Source organism: Jaculus jaculus, chromosome 10 (genome assembly GCF_020740685.1).
Source record: "Jaculus jaculus isolate mJacJac1 chromosome 10, mJacJac1.mat.Y.cur, whole genome shotgun sequence".
NCBI classification, from domain to species: domain Eukaryota; kingdom Metazoa; phylum Chordata; class Mammalia; order Rodentia; family Dipodidae; genus Jaculus; species Jaculus jaculus.
Window position 1 is genome coordinate 34,161,959 of NC_059111.1, and position 24,941 is coordinate 34,186,899.

The window sequence follows — 24,941 nt, forward strand, 5'->3', positions numbered from 1 at the left end:
CAACAAATTGGCTAATGTATTGATGTTTATAGATAACTTACTTATATATTTGCGTGTTGCTAGTTTGCTGTATGAAAACCTGTGTGATTTGATTAGAAGTGAATACAAGTAATACCTAACGTCTGGTATGATGGTGCCTTTAGGATTATTCCACATATAAATGGTCATGTATATCTGGAGGTACTATAAAATTTCACTAGAATTTGAGATCTGATGATTGTGACATAATGATCTTGAATTCATTTTTAACAAGGTAGCCTTGTATTCCTTATTTAATTTCTTCCTTTGATTTTATTTTTTTGTTTTTTCAAGGTAGGGTCTCATTATAGCCCAGGTAACCTGGCTGTGATTATTTTTTTGAAATGGCTTCTTTCTGGTTTTCCTTATTTCTTTAGGATATTTTTAATTGTGTATTTTTTACATTACAGTCCAAGACCTGCAAAATTTACAGAGCGTCCTAGGCCTGGAGTTCAAATGATCTGTTCTTCCTTTAGTGCTGGTAAGATTGTTTAAACCCTTAAGTTTTCACTTGAAAGTTGTATGCTAGAAAGCATCTCCTGAAAAACATGACATTATGGAAAACATTTTCTGTTGTATTAGAAATCATATTCTTATGCATTTGCCATAGATAAAAAGTAAGCAAAAGTGAGAAATTGGTGGCTGAAGGGATGGCTCATTGTCTAAAGCCCTCACCACAAAACTGAGTACCTCAGATTGCATCCCTAGCCCTCACTTAATAGCTCGATGCTCTTGTGACCTTCTGTAATCCCAAGAAGTTTACAGTGAGAAGGGAAGCAGAGACAGAATAATTTCCTAGAAACTTATGAAGGAAGCAGTGGACATCAAAAAACCCTGTCTCAAGCAAGGCGGAAGGCAAGGTTAAATCACAAAGTTGTCCTCTGACTTCCACACAGACACAGTGGCATGTTCATACCTGCAGGAAAACAGGCACATGCATACATACACTCTCAATAAATAAATAAAATTTGAAAAAGAGTGAGAAATTGAATTTGATTTAGTTTGCTGGGATTTAGTTATATGATCATATGATTGACACTTAAAACAAAAAAGACCATACTGCTTTAGTAGGAGAAGAAGCAAATATTTAATTGAGATTAACGAATCAGTTTTACATTGTTGTCTCATTAAGAATAAAATCTTGATTTGGCAGTGCAAGTAAAATATTTATTTGTACATATTTATTTTGCTCTAGATTATTTTCTCTTTAAAAAGTAGCTTTATAACAATGATAATATTCTAATTAAGCTTTAATTTTATTTTGTAAAATGTCAGTCTTAGTTTTCTTATGACATGAGTATTTAAAGTAGTGAATTCCAGGTCAGCCTGAGATAGAGTGAAACCCTATGTCAGAAAGCAAAAAGCATAATGTAAATAGATCCAATATGCAGTGTTTCCAGTACCTGTCTGTCCACCTTTGACTTTAACTTTATTGACTTAATAGTTGAAGATCACATTATTAACTGAGGTAAGGGGTGATAAATTGATGTGAGTCTATTTTTACCAAAATCTTTAAAAAATTGAAAAAAATTTCACTATTGCTGCCATACAGTGTTCCTTTTAGTAATAATAAAGTTATAGGATAGTCATACATTGTAGCAGACAGCCTCAGATTTCTGGGATGAACCTCCAGACCAGACACAGTTATGGAGAAAGGGAATGTGTTTGAAGCTTGCAGATCCAGAGGAAGTTCCATAACGGCAGAAGAAGTTGCCCTCTTTCTCAGGACCAAGCACAGAGATAGAGAAAGGTAGGGTGGGAAGATTGAGAGGAGGAAGCCAAAAGCTAAACAACAAAAAGCAAGCAAGCACACTTCAAGATCTCCAGGCAGATCTCCATTACAAACTTAACATTGATCAAACACGCTGGGCCTGGGCAGCGGAACCCAGCCAGACCTTAATGCCAGTAGCTCAGTTCCAGTAAAGTTCAATGCAGGCTTTCCTTCCCCTTAGAAAGTTCGTAAATTAAGCCTCCAAATGCAATTTTCTCCGCCCTGAGCACTTTCAGCCTCTTGAGAGAATAGTCCATAATACTTGCCTTACTGTTCCATAAGTCATCTTCAGTTGTAAGCACCAACCAAGTTCATGCGTACTCTTCCAAAACAGAAATTCCAAAAGATAAATCCACATGGTCAGATTCATCTCACCCCACTCCTGGTTCCAATTCTGTAGCAGACAGACTCAGGTTGCTGGGTGCTTAGACGAACCGCTAGACCAGACACAGTTATGGAGAAAGGGAATTTATTTGAAGCTTACAGATTCAGGGGATGTTCCATAATGGCAGAAGACATTGGCACTCTTTCACAGAACCAAGTTGCGGGGAGGGGTTCCAAAAGCCATCACCAAAAAGCAAGCAAGCACACTTCAGGAACTCCAGACAGAAATCAAGCACTTTGCATCCCTTTAAACTGAAATTCCACATCCAGCTCCACACCTTAGAGCTGGACCCTAGGACCCACCTGGTGACACTTCAGCCAACCAGGTAGCTGGATATCCAAGAAGCTTTAATAAAACTGAATCTGTTGGAAAACATCTATTCAAAAATGCCAAATATATCTATACTATTCTGAAATATTTTTAAAGATACATTGTTTTTAAGAGTTTGCAGAGTGGATAACTTAGCAAAAGCACAAATATTTCATTACATAAGACATGACAAAGTATTCCTCTCAAGAATTATAATTTTTAATTTTTAATTTATTTTATTTTATTTTTATTTTATTATTTGAGAGCGACAGACACAGAGAGAAAGACAGATAGAGGGAGAGAGACAGAATGGGCGCGCCAGGGCTTCCAGCCTCTGTAAACGAACTCCAGACGCGTGCGCTCCCTTGTGCATCTGGCTAACGCGGGACCTGGGGAACCGAGCCTCGAACCGAGATCCTTAGGCTTCACAGGCAAGCGCTTAACCGCTAAGCCATCTCTCCAGCCCTAATTTTTATTTATATACTTATGTATTTTTGAGGCATGGTCTCACTCTAGCCCAGCTGACCTGGAACTCACTTTGTAATCCCAGGCTGGCCTTGAACTCACAGTAATCTTACTATCTCAGCCTCCCAAGTCTTGGGACTAAAGTGGTATGCCACCTCATCTGGACTAAGATTTAAATTTCATGTACAAACAAGTAACACATCATAGAATGTCTTTGTTGCAGTCAGGTTCACATTGCTGGCAGAAATCATCCAACCAAGAGCAGTTTGTGGAAAAAAAAAAAAAGAGGTTTATTTTGGCTTACAAGCTCCATGATGGTAGGGAAAACAATGACATGAGTTAGAGGGTGCACATCACCCCCTGACCAACATAAGATGGACAATAGAACAGAAGTGTGTGCCAAACACTAGCCAGGGGGAGCTGGCTATAACACTCGTAAGCCCACCCCTCAACAATACACTGCCTCCAGGAGGTATTAATTCCCAAATCTCCATTAGCTAGGAACCTAGCATTCAGAACACCTAAGTTTGTGGGGGACACCTGAATCAAACCACCACATTCCTCCCCTGGCTCCCATAAACTGATAACCATACATGATGTAAAATGCAGTGCATCCATTTAGCTTTAAAGTCCCCATAGTTTTTATCAATTCCAATAATGTTCATACACCCCCTAGTCCAAGATCTTATAACTGAGCCATAGTACAAAAAAAGGAAAACAAAGCATAATGGCACAGAATAATCATTCACACTGCAAAAGATGGCATTGAGCATAGCAAAGAAATATTCAACCAAGACAAGATTTAAACAGGGCAAACATAAAGTCTATCTCCAAGACCAACACCTCTAATCAGTGACAAATCTGCAAGTCTAATAATTCTCACCAGCCACAAGTCTCTGGTGTTCCAATTCTGTCCCTCTAGCTAGGCTACTCATAGTCCTGAAAAACTCCATCAGGGCCAGCAGCTTTCCTTAACAGCCATCTCATGGTCTTGGATCCACTGGGTCTTCACTGCAGTCCACGGTTCATCCTCATGACTCCGTGGGGTCTCCATGCAGGCATCCAGCAAACCTGCTTCACACTGCCCATGGCCATTTCCAAAACTCAAAACCATGTTGCAAACTCAATGACCCTCTCTTTCCTATGTTTCTTATACTCCACAACAGCAGGTAGGGTGCCAGTTTGTTAATCAAGGGGATGGTAATAAAGCAGACTTTGAAAAATTCAGGCCCCTTCAAAAAGAGTCTACATTCTTCCTGTTGCCCCAGTGCAGGTCAGCTGGCCCAATCTCAAAGGTTATAATAGCTCATTTGCAGCTGAATGAGCAGCAATTCACGCCAAGTTTTTTTGTTTTTCTGTGCTGTATCCCTCTGCTCACACCAGTTCATTTCTACACAAAGTACCCTGCACAACTTCTCAGGATTTGGGCATAACAGCAAGCTTCTCTCACAAACTGCTAACTCAGTCCAAGAAGCTCTTTCTCACCCTTATAAGCCAAACTTCATAGTCCATAGTTCTTACTGCATTCAGACCTTTCAACTCTGACCAGAGTAGTCAATCAAGCTATAATACACTAGTGCAAGGTGGCTCTTAGGCCAAGGTTTCAAATTCTTCCACACTCCACTTGAAAATCAGCTCCAAAAGGCCAAAGCCAGACAGTCAGGTGTGTAGCAGCAATCCCACACCTTGGTACCACTTAACTGTTGCAGTCAGGTTCACATTGCTGGCAGAAATCACCCAACCAACAGCAGCTTGTGGGAAAAAGGTTTAATTTGGCTTGCAGGCTCAAGGGTAAAGCTCCATGATGGCAGGGAAAACGAAAACATGAGTAATGAGTAGAGGATGGATATCATCCCCTCACCAACATAAGGTAGACAAAAGGAACAGGAGAGAGTGCCAGTCACTAGCCAGGGGGAGCTGGCTATAACACCCTTAAGCCCTCCCCCAACAATACATTGCCTCCAGGAGGCATTAATTCCCAAATCAGAGCACCTAAGATTATGGGGGACATCTGAATCAAACCACCACAGACTTACAAAATAAAATCTGAGTAAATTTGGGGGAAAGTTGGCTCATTTTATTACAGAATTCATAAAGGCAACATAATTTGAGTTTGATAAGGAATTTGATAGATGGGAAAAGAGACAAGAGAAGAATATCAGCAGAGTAATAGTATCATGTTTTTAAAGTTGTGTTTTACTCATAAATATGTGATCTTATTTTTAATAGGTGGAATGTTTCTGGCCACAGGAAGCACAGACCATATTATTAGAGTTTACTTTTTTGGATCAGGTCAGCCAGAGAAAATATCAGAATTGGAGTTTCATACTGTAAGTATTAGTGCAAGGAATTAAGTGAGTATAATTTAAATGTGTCTAACACTTTATCTTCAACCTCTGCTTTATCTGTTTATATATAGGACAAAGTTGACAGTATCCAGTTTTCCAACACTAGCAACAGGTAAGGTATATTTGTCTAATTCAATTTTAAAGTTATGAAATGAAAATTATTCTATTAGATTTAAAGTTTTATAGATATTAGTTACCTAATATAAAGGTCTTGACTGAGCCATTCTAAGAAATGAAGACATGGGATTTTTTGTTGTTGTTTCCTCCTCCTCTTCCTCCTTCTTTCTTCCTCCTTGTTCCTCCTCCTTCTCAGTTTGTTTTTCCAAGGTAGGATCTTGCTCTAGCCCAAGCTGATCTGGAATTCACTATGTAGTCTCATCTGAGGCTGGCCTTGAACTCATAGTGATCCTCCTATCTCTGCCTCCTGAGTGCTGCGATTAAAGGCGTGCACCACCACACCTGGAAAAAACACGAGTTTATATTTTGTTTGCAATATTGATTTGCATGATTTAAAATTTATTTATTGGAGAGAGAATGAGAAACAGGCAGAGAGAGAGAGAAAGAATGGTTATGCCAGGGCCTCTAGCCACTGCAAAGGAACTCTAGATGCATGTGCTACCTTGTGCACCTGGCTTTTTGTGGGTTTTGGGGAATCAAGCTTGGTTCCTTTGGCTTTGCAGGCAAGTGCCTTAATCACTAAGCTACCTCTCTAGCCCTGTCCATGGTTTTATAATAATAGCCTATTTAAGAAATCTACCCTGTATCTTTCCTGTATATCAAAGTACAGAGAAGAGATATTGATAGAAATTAGAAAAGCATTGTATTGTATTTGAAACAGATTTATAGATAGTAAAAGATGATCTTGTTTTCATGTTTTAAAAGGAACATATCAAGTTCTTCAATATTTAAAGAAATTTTTTTGGAAAATGTTAATTATTTTTAAGATAGATTTGAATCATTTTGAGTGATTTTTAGGACCTACTTGTGAAAATTAAAGTGTGCATATAGATATAATATTTTTTAATTTTTATTTATTTGTTTGATAGCAACAGACAGAAAGAAAGAGGCAGGGAGGAAGAGAGAGAATGGGCATGCCAGGGCTTCCAGCCATTGCAAACAAAGTCCAGACATGTGCACCCCCTTGTGCCTCTGGCTAACGTGGGTCCTGGTGAATCGAGCCTCATATCGGGGTCCTCAGGCTTCACAGGCAAGCGCTTAACTGCTAAGCCATCTCTCTAGTCCCTGAATAGTATTTTAAGATGACATAAACTTTTAGTTCTTAAAGATTTATGGAAATTGAGAGAATTTCTATTGTATTGGAATACTGTGTAAATAAAAATGAATGCTGTCTTTTAAAAACAAAATTCTAGGATTGGTTCATTTTGGTAAGGCTTATGTATTTTTCTTTTGGGTAATTGGACTCCTTTGATAACAGGTTTGTAAGTGGTAGTCGTGATGGAACAGCACGTATTTGGCAGTTTAAGCGAAGAGAATGGAAGAGCATTTTACTGGATATGGCCACTCGTCCAGCAGGGTAAGAGGTGAAATTTGAAATATTTATATCATTTTTTTATATTGTATTGCTAATCCTTATGGTTCTTGCTTACAAAGTTGTATGCCATGTTAAATGATTGCAAAACTTAAGGAGTTACTGATAATGAAAGAGATAATAGTTATAACTTTCATTGTTTTAACAAACCAAAACATATTACAATGTTTCATTTGTCTCATAGGGTTTATTTTTGTTTTGTTTGTATTTTGTAGTTTTTTGATAGTCCCATGTAGTGTAGATTGGCCTTAAATTTATGGCCTTACATTTACTATGTAGCGGAGGATGGCCTTGAACTTTCGATCCTCCTCTCCACCTAAGTGAGGGGATTATAGGTGTGTGCCATCACACTTGTCTGGTTTAATGCTCTGCTGGGGATGGAAGCCTAGGTTTCATGCATGCTGCTAGACAAGCATTCTGCCAAGTGAGCAACATCCTTTACTCTCAAAAGGATGATTTCTTATACCCAATGGCTTTCACCGGCTAATTTTTTTTTTTTTAAAATGAGAGAGAAGGTGGGGAGAAATGGCACACCAGGTCCTCCAGCTGCTGCATTCAAACTCCAGATGGTTGTGCCACCTTGTGCCCATGTGCAACCTTGTGCACTTGTGTCACCTTGTGTGTCTGGCTTACATGGGACCTGGAAAGTCAAACATAGGTCCTTAGACCTCACAGACAAGTGCCTTAACTGCTAAGCCATCTCTCCAGCTCTAAAATGAATTTAATATATCTTGTAGCTGTTGTTTTAGTTTTACTATTTCATTATTTCTCTCTAGTTTTATTTGTGTTAGTTGTTTCAGATGGAAGGAAGGAATAGAGTTGTCAGTAGGGCATGGCAACAAAAATAAAAGGTGGGACGGTATGGCACAGACTTTCTGCATCTACATAGTCTGAGTAGGGCATCTGTTCTAATGACCTCTACTGGTATTGAAGTTCTGCAGAGTGTAGATTTCTTGACTCCATGTAATAACTTTTGCTAAATTTGTGTGAAATCAATCTATTTTTAATTACTATAAAGTTAGTTATCTCTTAATAAGTATAAAATTTAAATTAAAATAATACACCTTTTTAGCTTTGTCTTACTTGAAGAAAGGAGTGTAAACAAATACTCTGTTTTTCAGCCAAAATCTTCAAGGAGTAGAAGACAAAATCACAAAACTGAAAGTAACTATGGTAGCCTGGGACCGACATGATAACACAGTCATAACTGCAGTTAACAACATGACTCTCAAAGTTTGGAATTCTTATACTGGTCAGCTTATTCACATATTAATGGTGAGGAAAAAGACTTTTGGTACTACTGAAGCTGTTTGTAGAAATCTTCAGCAAAAACTGATGTCTTTTAAGTCATCTAAAAACTATTGCTTGTGGGTGCCAGGGAGTAGTTGAACAGGATTGTTGGAGATGCATTATGTTTGTTGTGTAGGCCTCATTCACAGTATTCCCATTTGTCATTAAAGCACTGTTAGTGAAGTTCATTATTTATACATTTGTCCTTTTGAAATTTTTTTTGCCAATTTAATCTTATCACTTAATTTCTAGAAATATTGCTGTGCTGTTTTTTTAATTTTAAGTATTTATAAACCCTTTGTTACTGCAACGATTTCAGGGTCATGAAGATGAGGTGTTTGTTCTTGAGCCACATCCATTCGATCCAAGAGTTCTCTTTTCTGCTGGCCATGACGGAAATGTGATTGTGTGGGATCTAGCAAGAGGAGTCAAAATTCGATCTTATTTCAATATGGTAATTATATCAATTTTTTGTTTTATACCTGTTAAATATTAGGGGATTTTTTGACTAAGGCACTCTGCATATCACAAGTGAAATCCATTTAAAACTTAATGACTTATTTTGTCAATAAATTTCTATCAATAAGGAATTATGTATTCCATATCTTGAGGTACTAAATTTAAAAGCAAATTAATTGTGCATATTGCAGTTCCTATGATGTGATAATTGGTTTAATTTGTTTAGTTTAGCTTTAGTAACAGAATATTGATCAGAAATTCACAGGAATGGCCAGATGTGGTGGCACACGCCTTTAATCCTAGCACTTGGGAGCCAGAGGTAGGAGGATCATTGTAAGTTCAAGGCCACCCTAAGGCTGCATAGTGAATTCTAGGTCAGCCTGGGCTAGAGTGAGGCCCTACCTAACACACACACACACACACACACACACACACACACACACACACAAATGAAGTATAATATAGGTAAGAAAACCTATATGAATAAATTTAAAATAAATACGTTATTATTATATGCCATTAGCACTTTCCAAGGGTAACACAATTTGGTTAAAGTATACCAATTAAAAATTAAAGCCAAGAAATGAGACAGTTACTGCTTTTGATCAAGTTGTAGTGTATTAAATATTTATTTGGGCATACACCCTTTTGTTTCCACATTATGTTTCTCATGATTTTAACATTTGTTTACTTACACATTCAGTGTAACAAGTAGTGCTTCCCCTCCTCTCTAACACTGTAGTGTATGTAGTCATATTAAAAAAAAAATACTCATATATTTGGGACACCATTCAAAAAAAGATACATGTTTCCTACTATTTCAACATATTCAGATTTTCCTAAAACATAAGGGGCAGGGATCTGGCTCCATAGTTGAAGATTCTTTCCTGCAAAACCTGCTGGCCTGGGTTTGATTCCCAGGGCTCACCTAAAGCCAAATGTACAAAGTGTTACATGTTTCTGGAGTTCATTTGCAGCAGCAAGAGGCCCTGGTACCCCCTATACTCATTCATTCATATTCTCTTTCTCACTCTTGTCTTTCTCTTTCTCTCTACTTACAAATAAATAAACACACCTAGAAAATTAGTAAGATAATAGGAGTGTGGTTAGAGGTATTTGCAAGTAGATAATTTCACAGAGCTTATTCTTAGGCTGGGAATTTATCTCAGTGGTAGGATGCTTGTTTAATACAAGTGGAAGACTTGATCCCACAGTGCCATACACATTCTAAAGTCATTTTTGATACTTTAATGGTTTCTGAAAAAAATTACATGAATGTGAACACTGTGCTTGATTATTAGTGAAAATAAAGCTCTTTGTAATAAGCAAGAAGTAAAATGAAATCTTATTGAAATCATTATCTTAGGCTGTCTTTGCAGCTCTGTCATAGTGTACATAAGATAAATAAAAGTAAAATTCTGATTTTTTCTGAAAGTGTTTCTAATTTGGGGTATAGATGTTAATTATGAATGGATTTCCTTTGTGATTATATAGAGTTTTATTTTCAAACAGCAAATTCTTAAATATGCTAGTAGTTTTTTTTTTCTCCTTTTCTGTCTTCATATTTCTCCTTTTTAGAACATCTCGATTGAATAAGGAACTCAATTCCTTAGTTTTATTAACCACTTAAATGACAATGAACTATGCATATGTTAGTGGCTGCACTTAGTAATTTCATATTTCCAGAAAAAATTCTTACAGTTGGTACAGTGTATGAAGGGAAAGTTCCCTCTAATAATTGAATCCTGATTTCACCTTTCAGTTTTAAAGGTGAACTTTCCCTTATCAGGTAAGTTGGTGACACTGATATTGATTCTACAATTTCAGCAGCCCCTTCAGATTGATGCGATTTGTGTGTAGATCATTACAAATTAGTGATGTGATTAGGAGTCAGCCATGACATTAGAGAAGGTGTTACTTAACTACTAAAAGTTATTTTTTGAGCATGGTGTGGTGGCACACCTCTGTAATCCTAGCACTTGGTAGGTGAAGACAGTTCATGGTTATCCTTGGCTACGTAGTGAATTACAGACCAGGCTGGGCTACATGAGACCCTATTTGAAACACTCCCTTTTCCCTAATTTTTTTTTTATTTTGTTAAATTAGAATTTTAGTTGAGGAAATTTTATTGTTCTGACCATATGGATAACAGAAAAATCTCTAAAGACCAATAGAAAAAAAAATCTTTAATAAGTAGAATCTTCAAACTAGGAAACTTGAAAGGATTTCAAAACAAAAGAAATCTTGTATTTAAAAAATGGAAAATTACTAGTTTTAAAATAGACATTACTTTTAATTTTTTGAATGATTTTTAAGAAATTAGAATACTTTCATGAACCTTACTTCATTTGGGGCTCATAAACACCTTGTGTAATTAGGGTAAATTTTATTTCAGATTTTCATAAATGGAGCTATTTTACATTACAAAGATAAATTACTTTGTCTAGGTTTGCCTTGATCACACATCTGCTGTGTTGACACTTGAGCCTTCATCCCATGTTTTTTTGTCCTTGCATACATGTGTGGTATGTATGCATGCTTGTATGTGTGGGTACAGGTGTGTGTGTAGTGTGTACATATGTGTGCTTGTGGAGGCCAGGGGTTGATGACAGGTCTTTTCCTCAATCACTTGCCTTATTTTTTTGAGATAGGATCTCACTGAACCTGGGTCTCACCAATTTGGCAAGCCAGCGAGCTACAGGGATCCAAACTCAGATTCTTATGCTTTTATATATAGCAAGTACTTTACAGACTGAGCCATCTTCTTAGCCCTGCTAATGTGTTCTTATTATTAAATTTACTCATAGCTTACTTTCATTTATACTCAGTGATATGTCTAGGGGACAGAGAATTTTATAGTGGTATTAACTCTTGGGTGGATCTTATGAGTTATTTCATGATTTCTTTTACTTCACCAGTTACTTAAATGCTGTGCTTTCTGTTTTTCCCTCTTCTGTTCATTTTGCTCTTTGTTTCATATATGGGCAGATGATAGACAAAGCACCTAGCATTGCACCTGTGAAAACAAGTGTTGGAGGATAGACTAGAACCTGGTGGTCTCACTGTCAGTGCTCAGGGATGCTCATTTACCATTATTGGGCTTTGGTGTAGCTAATAATCACATGTTTGAGCTAATTAGGTTCCACAGGGCTTTGAAGAGTCTAAATTCTATCTCAATGCAAAGCACTGTTGAATTTAGCGTGTTATGAGCATTAGGTAGGAAGGGCTGTCTGGTCATCCTAATTTGGAGGATTTGGCAATGAATGGCTTTCCAGGACTTTTTTTTAAGAGTAGAAATGCTATAAATTTAGATATTATATTTCAAGGAATTTTACGTTATTAAAGTTCATAAAATGAGTAAGTTCACCATTGGGCAAAAAGCCAAAAAAGTGAGAAAAATGTGACATGTAAACTATCTTTAAATGTATAGATTCTTAAAAATAATAGAGAAAATATAAATATTCTTTAAAAAATAGAAAAAAACTTGTACTTTAGCACTAATTTAACTTGGGAAATAAAAATAAAAGGTTTGAGTTTGAGAATTCAGGTCAAAATACTCACTTAGTTCCTATAATGCTTGAATAAGTTTCTAATTTCAAGATGTTTAAAGTGAATTCTCAACTTGCTAGCAATATTCTTTAGAAAAAATAATGGGATTATTTTATGTAATGTTACTTCTGACTTGATCTCCTCCTTGATGATCTGAATAATAAAGGCATCTGGGAAGCAGGCTCTGGACTTGTTATAATTGCACACAAGTAATAAAATGCTGCAAAAGGATCTAACAGAGGGAAGGAAATTTAATAGACAACATATTCTTTTTACCACTCATCTCTTTTCTCTCCTTTAACTAAATAAAGTTTTCAACTTTCAAGAGCATTGGTTAGAGAGAAATCTTTATTCCTTTCTTTCATCTTCTTCCTTCCTTTCTCTGTTCTTGTCTCCCCTAGTGACTAAGAATGTTACAGAGAACTTTAAGCATTAAGACATCATACCTTAACCAAAAAAAAAACCTTTAAATCCAACTCCTAAGTTGTTTTTAGTTCTTTATAGCCACATCATGTACTTGATTCATATTTCAGCTGAACACTTTCTACATAAAGCTTAAGTAACCAGGGAAATGTTAACACATAGATATTTTATGGAATTATGTAGAATATATTAACAATACTCCAAACTAATTGTTGAAAGCTTACTAGAAAGCCCATGTTTGTTTTTGGCATTGGCATAATGATAGTGTCATCATAGCTCTGTTCTAATGCATTTTTTTAAACTATAAAGCAATTAAACTATAAGTACTAAAAGGCAGGTATTTGAAAAAATAACATGAAAATATATGTTTACTTGGTTGGATTGAAGCTTGTGGCCTTGTGTCATTTCTGTTTACAAGGGAAGCAGGTAGTTTTAGAAGTTGATAAAAGTTTAAGTGTTCCTGAAATCAGTTGCCTTTTGTGGCTCTTGCTTTCTCATTAAATGATCATATTTATGGCTGAGATTTAAATATGAATTAAATTAAGTGGATATTAATTTAAGACATAAAGTGGTACTTTCACATTCCTTAATAGTAAACCATTTTAATACTAGATAGTAAACAAAAGGTTTTTTTGCATAGATTTATAGACCCTATGTCAGTAGATTTTACTCATGTCTCTTGTACTTTCGTTTTGTTTCCTTTCTCTGTAGTCCTAGCTGTTTATTAAATACTCTTTCCATATCTTTCTATATTTGTCATGTTATTCAATGCTGTAGTTTATTGCTTCCTCTCTAGTTGTGATTTTAATTGAAGAATACAGTATGTCTCTTCCTAGAAAGTTCTTTTTTTTACTGGTTTTGATATTATCTTTACTTTTGTTGTTTCATGGGTAATTTCCAAATAACAGTTTTTGTTTCACCGAAGTTTTCCTTATTTTTATAATTGACCTCTTAACTTTTCTTTTACTTAAAGAGTTTTTGAAAAGTGTTCCAGTGTCCACTAATCCAGAACAATATATTTCTCCTTGCAACGTTCCAAACAAACAGAAGCTGCCAATAAACCACTCAGAATTTTTGCATATGCATACTTCTGAAACTAGCATGTTCTCAGTGTGACTTTTATTTTAGTTTTAGATGATTTGAGATGTATGTATCTAGGAAAGAGAAGCTCAAAGTAGATATAGTTTCATATCATACTATGTTCCATGATTCCAAAATTCAAGTCTCTCCCGCCTTACCATCTATTAAAATAATGTCATATATCTGTATTCTCTGTGTTAAAAGAACTCTGAATGCTTTCTAGTCTTGTTGTTTCATTGTCTTTGAGTAAGGAATTATCTTCAGGTTTCTGAGCGTTAATGTCACTTTCAAGTTTCTAAGGTTCTTTAATTCTCTTTATATCTTGATATATCAACAAATACATCCTAAGTTTGTTGCCATAATCTCTCCAGCTAGTTTTACTATATTTTTTACTTGCCAATAACTCATGCAGTAATTCTATGATATAGTCTATTGTCCACTCTCATAAAATGTTTGAGATTTGAGTCATACAAGAAAGTATGTGAAATTACGGAGAATTTAAGCATGCAATTGATGACATTTTGGTTATTAATGCTCACTTTGTTTAGCACAAATTGTGAGCGCCTCAGTGATGAAGACATGGCTGCTTTCAGTAAGTCCACAGTTGAGCTGGGAATTAAACATACTTGAAAAGACATATGGAATAGTTTTAAATGAGAGCAAGACATATTAGGCATGACAAGACAGTTACTATATCTAAAGATGATAAGGACCATTTCAGACTAGGTGGTAAAAGAAATCTTTTTTGAAGAGAATGAGTCAGAACTCTGTGTTGAAAAGTGAATAATAAATACTTGTCAGTAAGAAAGAGAATAGGTATTACAAATAAGAGAAACAAAGTGTTAAGACAAGGTCACAAGCAATTTAGAAAGTTTATTTGGAGTGCACACTGGAAATAAAGGGCATTAAGATTAAAAACATGAACTAAGGTGCATTAACAGTGGCCTCAAATAATCTTGTAAGTCTAAATAGTGAACATTCTGATGATTTTGGTTAAATGTAGCTCCAAAGCTACGACAGCCATAGTTTCTTTGCTAATAGTAGTATTTCAGGTGTGTTATGTGCTAAGTGTTGGGAGAACTACTGTGATCCTTCATAAGTGCATAGTAGAAAGTCTGTGAAGGAAAACAGTTTGTAGCACTTCTTGTTTTCTGAATGATAAAGGCTGTCCTGGCAGTAAGTGACAAGGAGGGAAACATTCAGATTGTTGATCAAGGATGACCTTGGCAACTACAGTACTGTCAGTGGAAACTGAAAAGGCTTAAAAGAGAACTGATTTTTTTTTTTTCAGTTCATTTTTTACCTTTGTTCATTTTAATGGACTACCCTATGTGGAAATAGGCAGGTAGGACTTGGCGATACTGGAGATAATCTGACTAGGCATGCTGTGGAAATAAAGAGAGAAATGTTGAAGTGCTCCAGATAGGATGGTGTTGGTTTCCTTATGGAGACCAAGAGTACAGTGGAGAAGGCTTAGAGCTGAACTTTAAGAAATATTTGTATGTTGGCAAAATAGATAAGAGGTCAAAATCCTTATGAGTCCAAAGAAAAGGCTGGGCATGGTGGCATATATCTTTAATCCCAACACTTGGGAGGCAGAGGTAGGAGAAGCACCATGAATTCAAGGCTACCCTGAGAATACAGAGTGAACCCCAGGTCAGCCTGGGCTAGAAGGAGACTCTTATCTTGAGGAAAAAAAGAAGTCCAAAGAAAGAAAATCAGTTTTGATAACTAATAATGATTTCCTCAGAATGAGAATATGGGTAAACAAATTCTTTTGTATTTAGAGATGAATTATTTGCTTTGGTGATTTTATTTTTAATGAAAATTTATAACTGAATTTTCAAAGTCAATTATATCCATTTTATGCAATAATTTGATTGAGGGTTTTATCACGGAAGGATATATTGCTGCTTTCTTTTTTATATAAATTCATGTTGGTACCACTTCTATTAAATAACTACCGTTACAGGCCGGGTGTGGTGGCACATGCCTTGAATCCCAGCATTCAGCAGCCAGCCATAGGAGGATTTCTATAAATTCAAGGCTAGCCTGGATGTATGAGTGAACTCTACCCCAGCCTGTGCTAAAGTGAGACCCTAACTCAAAAACAAAAGAAAAAATAATCCTTAGTTAATGATACTAATGTTACTATAAATTAAGGAAGTTTAACTATTAAATAAATATTTATTACTTATTTGCAAAGAGAAAATGGGCACACAGCACCGCTTGCCACTGCAAATGAACTCCACATGCATGCGCCACTTTGTGCATGTGGCTTTATGTGAGTAGCTGGCAATTGAAACCAGGCCATTAGGATTTATAAGCATGTGCCATTAACTGCTGAGCCATCTCTTCAGCTTCCAAATCAAATTTTAAACATACATCTTAGTGTCTTTGTTCAGTATGTAGTATATATTCTTTTTTTTTTTTTTCTTTTTCTTTTTTTTTGGTTTTTCGAGGTAGGATCTCTCTCTGGTCCAGGCTGACCTGGAATTCAGTATGGAGTCTCAGGGTGGCCTCGAACTCTTGGCAATCCTCCTACCTCTGCCGGAATTAAAGGCATGCGCCACCACGCCCGGCTGTAGTATATATTCTTAAGAGTAATTTCCCCATGCCCCTGAATTTTTCTAAGAATAATTCTTGTGTAAGTTCCAATTCTTAGCTTTGATGTATGAATCTATCAAAATTATTATAGAAGATGCATAATTTTAAATTTGCAGTATTTTCAAAGTAAAATCCTTCCTTCCTTGTAAATTTTTTTTTTTTCCCCATGAGCAAAGCAATGTAGCCCTGGTTCCAGAATTGAAAAGATTATTTTTAGTGCTTGATGTTAAGGTCTTCAAGAAGTATGTTCTTCTCACACTAGATCTATTTATCTCTGTCTTCCATCATCATGATTGAATTAATGAGCCTTTGTACCTTTAATATGTATTGTAGACGTTTTAATATGCTCCAGGTCAAGGTTTGTCTAGTTCTTTGAAAAAAACCTTCCAGAACACCAGGATTTTATAATGGAATAGGACTTGTAATGTCAATATCAGATTTGCTCATGACTAATAGAGTTCTTTTTGGAGTTCAAACCTCATTCCTCCATTTCCTTGTATTCTTTTGCTTCACAAAATTATGAGTTGTTTGTTCTTTAAATGCCATCATCAACAAAGTTCTTAAAACTTACAAACTTTTGTACTGATTTAATATCTTAAAGTTTTAATTAATTCTCCAAATCCTAAACAAGGTCACAGTATTCATTTGTCTCCAAATCCTAAATAAGGTCATAGTATACTCATTTTTTGTAATTGTTTGTAAAATTTGCCAAATAGAGTTTTCTAATAAAGGAGCCATTTCTTTAGCATGTTTCACCTGCTCATCTTCTTTCAAAATATATATATATAATTCCTCAGAATGCCTTTTTTAAACTTCCTCCTTTTGATATTTCTTTGCCATTCTTGGTAAATAGTATACCGATTATCTTAGCTATTCTTTTGTGTTGTGTAATGTATATGAGTTTTATGTGGTCTAACAGTGTATAGTGTACATTCTTGATTTCATTATGATAGTTCACCTAAAACTTACTGGCTTTGAGAATTTGTCATTCTTAAGCCAGGCATAGTGGTGTACACCTTTAATCCCAGCACTTGGGAGGCAGAGGTAGGAGAGTTGCTGTGAATTTGAGGCCACCCATAGAAACAGTGAATTCCAGGTCAGTCTGGGCTAGAGTAAGACCCTATCTTGAAAACAAAACAACAAAAAATTTTTGTCATTCTTATACTATAACAAGAGTTAAGTGTTAACATAACCCTTATGAATTACTAAATTTTAGGTTGACTTATTTTGTTAGGCAGTACATTTAATTTTATGATACTCTTACCTTTTTCATGGAAATAAGATCCTTTTATAAGTAAAGTTCATTTCTTGTCACACATGTATATTTAAATAGTGCTTTCACTATTATATTTTTCCTTTGAGTTTTTTACTCATAAATCTTTTATAAAAATTTTTTAGTTATTTATTTGAGAGAGTGAAGAAGAATGGGCATGCAAGGGCCTACTGTCACCACAAACAGACTCCAAATCGATCAATGTGCCATTTTGTACATCTAGTTTTTTATGTGGATACTGGAGAATCATATCTAGATCAACAGGCTCTGCAAGCAAGTACCCTCAACCTCTGAGCCATCTCTCCAGCACCCCAAGTATTTTGATTGGTTTTATAAAGATGGAATCCTTTTCAGAGAGAACCTGTGTAACTTTATTTTCTGTTGGCCTTGTTAGTTGTAAAACTCATAAAAATAGCTATAGTACTTTTAATTGTATGTGGAAAGTCAAATATTTTTCTAACAGGCAAATGTGGTGTACGCAAGCACTCAGGATGCAGAAGTAGGAGGATTGCTGTTAGTTTGAAATCATCCTGAGGATACATAGTGAATTCTAGGTCAATATGGGCTGTAGCGATACCCTGCGGGGTAGGCGGGGGAGGGGGAGATAGAAAAAAAGCTACTCACAAATATTTTTCTATATTACATCATTAACTGCTTAGAGAACCTCATGTGAGTTTTATAAATATGGATGTTTATTATCTGAAGAACCATTCATAAAAAATGAACATTTAGCAAGTCCTTTACCACTGAGGTACATCCAAACTTGGTCTTTTAAGCCAAGTTGACATTGGCCTTTAATCCCAACACTTGGGAGGTAGAAGCAAGAAGACCAGGAGTTTATGGTCAATCTGAATTATCTGAGACCTGTTTCAAAACAAAAGACAAAATAAAACCATCTTGATCTTTTCATTAGTAGGTTCTTTTAATGCCTTTAATAATATAATGATAAAATAATCAAAATAATAGAATCTTATAAGATTTAACTCTAATTTTTTTTCATACTAAAGTCACTGTTGAGATACACATTATTGTCACTAAGAAAATTGCAGTGGAATGTATTCTCTAGAACACATCACTATGATTGCTGTATTTCTGTTTGCTTTTTAACACGTTTATAAATTCCAGTCCCTCCAAATAATTCTTTGAAAAAATATTTTTGTTATTTATTTGAGAAAAGAGGCAGAGAGAGAAAGAGAAAAGGGCATGCCAGGGCTTCTACCCACTGCAGACAAACTCCAGACACATGTGCCACCCTGTGCATCTGGCTTAGATGGGTACTGGGGAATCAAACCTGGGTCCTTTGGCTTTGCAAGTAAGCACCTTAACCACTAAGCCATGTCCCCAGCATCTCCCCCCGCCACCAAGTATTCTTTGTAGATAATCTGTCAGTGCAACCATGTTGATAGATAGCATGGGTATATGCTTACGTCACTTGCCTGCCCCTACCTAAAAAGTGATGTAAAGATCAAAATTGCCAAAACATCCCAGAAAGGATGCCACACTCATTGCTTTTGGCATGTCTGAATTGGACCACATTCCAGCTGTAATTTCCTCTATGTTATTATAACTTAAAATTATCCATAATTACAAATTTGGAGACATTTATAAAATAGTTGATTTTTGCTTTATGTCTTCTCTTAGAAATTTTAAGTAAACTGAGAAATACACCATCTAGCATGGCTGAGGCAATTTCTTTAATTTTACATTTTTGATATAAAATTCTTTAAAACATGAAATTGTCTGTGTGGTTATTTATGACAACATGTTTTATATACTAGAAAAATAATTGAACTTTCAAAATATGAACCCTGACATTTCTACTTAGCAGTAATTCAATTTTGGCATATTCTAAAATATATGGCTACTAATTTCTTAGGCTACTTTGGAGTAGTTTTCTTGGTTTTGGATGATTCTAAAGTCAAACTTAGTATCATGGACCTTCCTCTTCTGCCTTCTCATCCTCCAAGTTTCTTTACACCCAAGAAACTGTCTTAATTCCTTAATGATCCATTTCCTTGCTTACATGGTAAGTTTTTTGTTTATTAGACATGAGACATGCTTTCTAGTTTTCTTTAATGTGATGACTCTATTTTATGGAAACTTAGTCTTTTCTGTTATCACATCCAAAACAACATTAATAAGTATTGTTGTATACATTTAGGAAAAGTTAATTGTCTTTTTGAGGCCATCCAATCGGCAGTATGATATTAACTTCTTATGTAAAAATCTTCTTTTTTATAGTAATGTTTTCTCTTTTCACCTAGTTGTTAGGATTCTTGGAAATTGATTCTTCTTCTGTATTTTTAACTCCTGGGTTTGGTGAACTATTCATCCTTATATGAAAATTTTTAACACTAAAAGAAATTACTGCTTCTTTCTTTCCAAGCATTTCCTAGGATATAACTAATTAAGTTCAATTTGTTCTAGATCAGTGGATACCGGAACAGAAAGGAGGTATTTCTTACCTGATAATGTGTGTGTGTTCCGATTCTGCTAATCCAGAAATCCAATCACATTTGTTGAAAATCATCCTTAGTTATTATTTGTTAGGGAGTGAACTCCCTATTTTAGTTGTTTCTGAAATTCAGCCCCTAGCTGTCCTTTAGATAGGGTAGAATTTTTACCTCTTTCAGAACACTGCTCAAGAAGTTTTCAACTGGAACATAGTCTGAAGAAGCACTGAGAGCAAACAATTCAGAGTGGTGATTGGCCACCTCTGTTTGATTGACAGGTTGCAGGGAGAAATCCATTCGTTCTGGATTAATGGAACTGGAAAACAGAAAACAGTTATCAGGTAAAAAAAACCTTTTCTTAACCTTTAAAATTCACCATTTAAAAGATGAGTCTGACCATCAGAGAGTTTATTACCAAACAGTAAGATTTAGTGTCTTGTAAGCAGTGATCTCTGGCTACTTACTTCCGAGAGTTACAAAAAAGGGAAAAAAAAAAAAAGAAAGAAAAAGAAAAAATGCTATCGTTGCTCCATGTTCTTAGCATGAATGAATGGATATAGATGGAATGTATGGTTCAATTATGTTTTAACTCTGGGTTAAAAATGTGAAGCAAAATTCTATGGGTGGGAGAGATCGGTGTTCTTTTATTTCCTGAATTGTGTCTGGTCTGGTCTGTGGATAGAGTTCTTTGTTTTTCAAGGCACTTTTTCTGAATTTTTACAGATTTTATTATTGTACTCATAACCTTCTTTTAATTAGAATGTATAAATCTTTTATCATAAAATTCTATTAAAAGTAGCACCAGTTCTTAATTCGTAAATGGTAGTTGTCTGATTGTTGGTTAAATATGTTTCAGATTGAAGGCCAAGGACATGGTGCAGTATTTGACTGCAAATGCTCTCCTGATGGTCAGCATTTTGCATGTACAGACTCTCATGGACATCTTTTAATCTTTGGTTTTGGGTCCAGCAGCAAGTATGACAAGGTAGAGTATGATAAATACATATCATTTCTCTTATTTTTTTAATCCATGGGTGCTTTAAATTACTGGACTGGGTGAGAAAGAATATTTTTAAGTCAGAAAGCTTTAAATACCATGTTTTAAATAATACGGACACCTAAGGTTTAAAAAGTCAGTTGAAGAGAAGAGCTGTAAAATCTTACTTTTCTGTAATTAAGTAGTCCTTAATATTTAATAGTCATGATACCAGTCTACATTTGAATCCTTAACTTGGGATATGTAAGTTTGGAGTGAGAGACAGTATGTATAAATTGGCCTTTTGAAATTGTGTTGAATTACATAGACAGTACATATTTATATAGCTTACAAATCTCACTTTCATGTGATTCTCAAAAATATATGACCTCCTAATGTTACTGAAGATCCTTTGGATCAGTGACAAAAATTATTATTTTCTTTATGGTGGGGCTTATGGTAGCAAAAATGAATGGGTAATAATTTAATCCATTGTGAGTTAACCAATGAAATTTTTGATTTAATAGTTGTAATGATTTATCTTGATTGTATATTTCAAATATTAGAGAGAAATTATTACTCTTAGGAAATCTTGCCCTATTATTATTTTTTTTTTTTGTTTTTTGTTTTTCGAGGTAAGGTTTCACTGTAAACCAGGCTGACCTGGAATTCACTAATGGAGTCTCAGGGTGGCCTCGAACTCATGGCGATCCCACTACCTCTGCCTCCCAAGTGCTGGGATTAAAGGCGTGCGCCACCACGCCCGGCTTATTTTTTGTTTTTAATAATACATGAAACTGTAGCTCACTTGTACAGCATGCAAGAGACACTGGATTCAGTTAAAAAAATAAAATTAGGTCAATCATGTTGAACATAGGCCTAAAGATTTAAGATAAAACATGATAATGTCTGTGAAAGTAAACGTACCATTGAATGATTTATGCCTGGATTTGAATGTATGTAACTTGTGATACTGGTTTCAAACAAAACCAGAAGCAGCAACTTTTCTTACTGTAAAAATCACTGTATAAAATATCAATATTTGTTTACATTTAATTTAGTGAGAGAATCTTTGTTTCCACCAACCTCTTTCATGCTAGGAACCAAACCCAGGATTTCATGGGTGTACTGTACCCCACTGAGCTTACACCATCAGACCTATTAATTCTTTTAAGTTACAGCTTGATACTATATTAGTAGTAAAATGTTAATTTTCATTAGAAATATTATAAATTTTATCGTGATAAAAGATTTTATTTTTCTGATCTTTCATGGATCTTTCTTTTTACAGATAGCAGACCAGATGTTCTTTCATAGTGATTATCGGCCGCTGATCCGTGATGCCAATAACTTTGTGTTAGATGAGCAGACACAGCAGGCACCTCATCTCATGCCTCCCCCTTTTTTGGTTGATGTTGATGGAAATCCTCATCCATCAAGATATCAGAGATTAGTTCCTGGTCGTGAAAATTGCAGGGAGGAGCAACTCATCCCTCAGATGGGAGTAACTTCTTCAGGTAGGTACTTATTTTTCATAGGAACCAAGTTTTCCTTTTCTTACTAGAATCTTTTAAAAAAATTATTAAATTGTAAAACTTTGGTTTTATTTGAGCAAACAAGAAGTATTGGTATCTCTCAAAATTCTATGACTAATGTGTAAGAATTACAAGATAGGGTTGGAAAGATGGCTTAGCGGTTAAGTGCTTGTTTGTGAAGCCTGTTCGAGGCTCGATTCCCCAGGATCCACATTAGCCAGATGCATGACGAGGGGCTGCAGGCGTCTGGAGTTCATTTGCAGTGGCTGGAAGCCCTGGCATGCCCATTCTCTATCACTGTCTCTCCCTCTTTCTCTCCCTGTTTGTCACTCTCAAATAAATAAATAAATAAATAAATAAAAATAAACCAAAAAAAGCATTACAAGATAGATAAAGAAAATATTAGAGGTTTAAGGCAATAATTTTTTTTTTTTTTTGGTTTTTCGAGGTAGGGTCTCACTCTAGCCCTGGCTGACCTGAAATTCACTATGGAGTCTCAGGGTGGCCTCGAACTCATGGCAGTCGTTCTACCTCTGCCTCCCGAGTGCTGGGATTAAAGGCGTGCGCCACCATGCCCGGCTTAAGGCAATAATTTTGATTCTTGTCAACTTCCAGCAGCAGACTAATTAGCCTCCTCTTTGTATTTTCTTTATTCATTTAGCAACATCTACTGGGACTGTTTTTTGAAGTTCCTGACCTGCCTGTTAAGCTTTGAGTACTTAGTAGGAAATTAAACATAGTCCGTACTGTAATAGATTTGGACAGATTTAATGAACATAATTATTTAAAAAATACATTGTTAAAATTGTGATTTTTAAAAATTATTTATTTATTTGAGAGTAATAGAGAGGCAGATAGAGATAGAGAATGGACACGTCAGGGCCTCCAGCCACTGCAAATGAACTCCAGATGCATGCACCCCCTTGTGCATCTGGCTAACGTGGGTCCTGGGGAATCGAACCTTGTACCAAGGTGCTTAGGCTTCACAGGCAAGTGCTTAACTGCTAAACCATCTCTCCAGCCTGTGATTTTTTTTTTTTAAGGGAATAATAGTATGTGAAAAAAGCTAAAACTAGATTGCCATTGAAGAGTACTTTAAGAAATGAACAAATTTAAAAGTTTGTGAAATGATAGGGCTGAAAAATGTTAAGAGCTGTTTCTGTGAAGTAATGAATTGTGAAAGTCAAATGATTTGAATAAGTGAATGATCAGATGAAACAAGTTGTGTGGATATGCCTCCTCTTGCCTGTATTTGCTAAGCAGCACTGATGTTAAGTGAACAAGCTCTATAAAAATTAAACCAGGAATTAAATTTTGGGATAGAAGATTATGAAGATATTTTAGGGTTTTGATTATAGTACAATGGACATATCTTCAAAGAACTTTTTATATTGTGTGAATAATGATCCTATAAGTCACAGAAATTTTTTGTAATGTATTGGATGTGAAATTGTAGTGAATATGGATATTATCAGTTTAAAAAAAGCTGAGCCAGAGATTATAGACATGCCCACTGGGATGGAGGCTGAACCGAAAGCTAGAGGAATTCCTACACTTTCATTCTTATATACAGATATGAATATTTGTAATATGAGAAACTACTGTGCACATGGAAACTTCATGCACTCAGAATCTGAGCAACTAATACTTGAGAAGCCAAATTAGCTATTTATATGTGAAAATTCTCAGTATTTCCAGACCAAGATGAAGAATGTGTTCAGTCTCATGGAGTTAACTAGCAAAAATCAGTTTTTCTCAGCACTTAAATTATATACCTTAACTGGGATTTCAGATACAGGGAACTAAGGAAATGATTTATGTATTAAAAATGTCATTATATGAATGCTGGATTACAAGTGAACCTTTAGCTATAATTCGTGCTTCTTTTTTCTTTTTCTTTAAGTAAGCATGTTTTTATTAACATACAAGTTTTCATTGATTTTTTAAAAAATAAATTTTGTTTTAATAATGGCTTCTTGAGTCACTAAATTTCAATTTTCTGTTTTATAGAATTCACTGTGTAAATTTTTGCCATTTTAATTTCTCAAGTGCAAAATAGTTAAAAAGCTAGAACAAAAGAAAAATAACTATAAAAACTTCAGCAGCATTGCAAATTTTTTGCAAATTGAGGTTTATGATAAATTTATTTTAGAAAATCCTTTAAAGCCAGATAAATAGGTGTTGGCTATTGTAGTAATAAACAGTTAATGCAGTTTTGTACATTGTTGCCTAAATGTACTACTTCTCTTGCAAACTTGAGTAAACTATAACATTCATAAGCATTGAAACATTACTAGCAGCCAATCAAAAAAGGATGTGTAGTTTGGTCATATCTCTGTCTGATTTTACTCCTTTCTGGCTTTGTGACCACGTACCAGTTATTTCATCTTACTCATTTACAAGTATTTTATGTAAAATACCCTATTCCTAGTAAATGTCATTTTCTTTTCC

At 35.3% G+C, this 24,941-nt stretch overlaps 1 protein-coding gene across 2 annotated transcripts in view; it reads left to right on the forward strand.

Moving 5' to 3' along the window:
* Window positions 1-24,941, forward strand: part of LOC101599483 (pleckstrin homology domain interacting protein) — a 148,301-nt gene that overhangs the window by 58,389 nt on the left and 64,971 nt on the right. For both annotated transcript variants that reach the window (XM_045160004.1, XM_045160003.1), the window contains exons 10-17: window positions 429-499; window positions 5,178-5,278; window positions 5,368-5,408; window positions 6,732-6,830; window positions 7,967-8,120; window positions 8,455-8,589; window positions 20,836-20,964; window positions 22,247-22,472. In XM_045160004.1, the coding sequence (XP_045015939.1) occupies window positions 429-499; window positions 5,178-5,278; window positions 5,368-5,408; window positions 6,732-6,830; window positions 7,967-8,120; window positions 8,455-8,589; window positions 20,836-20,964; window positions 22,247-22,472 (956 nt within the window). The remainder of the gene's footprint in view (window positions 1-428; window positions 500-5,177; window positions 5,279-5,367; window positions 5,409-6,731; window positions 6,831-7,966; window positions 8,121-8,454; window positions 8,590-20,835; window positions 20,965-22,246; window positions 22,473-24,941) is intronic.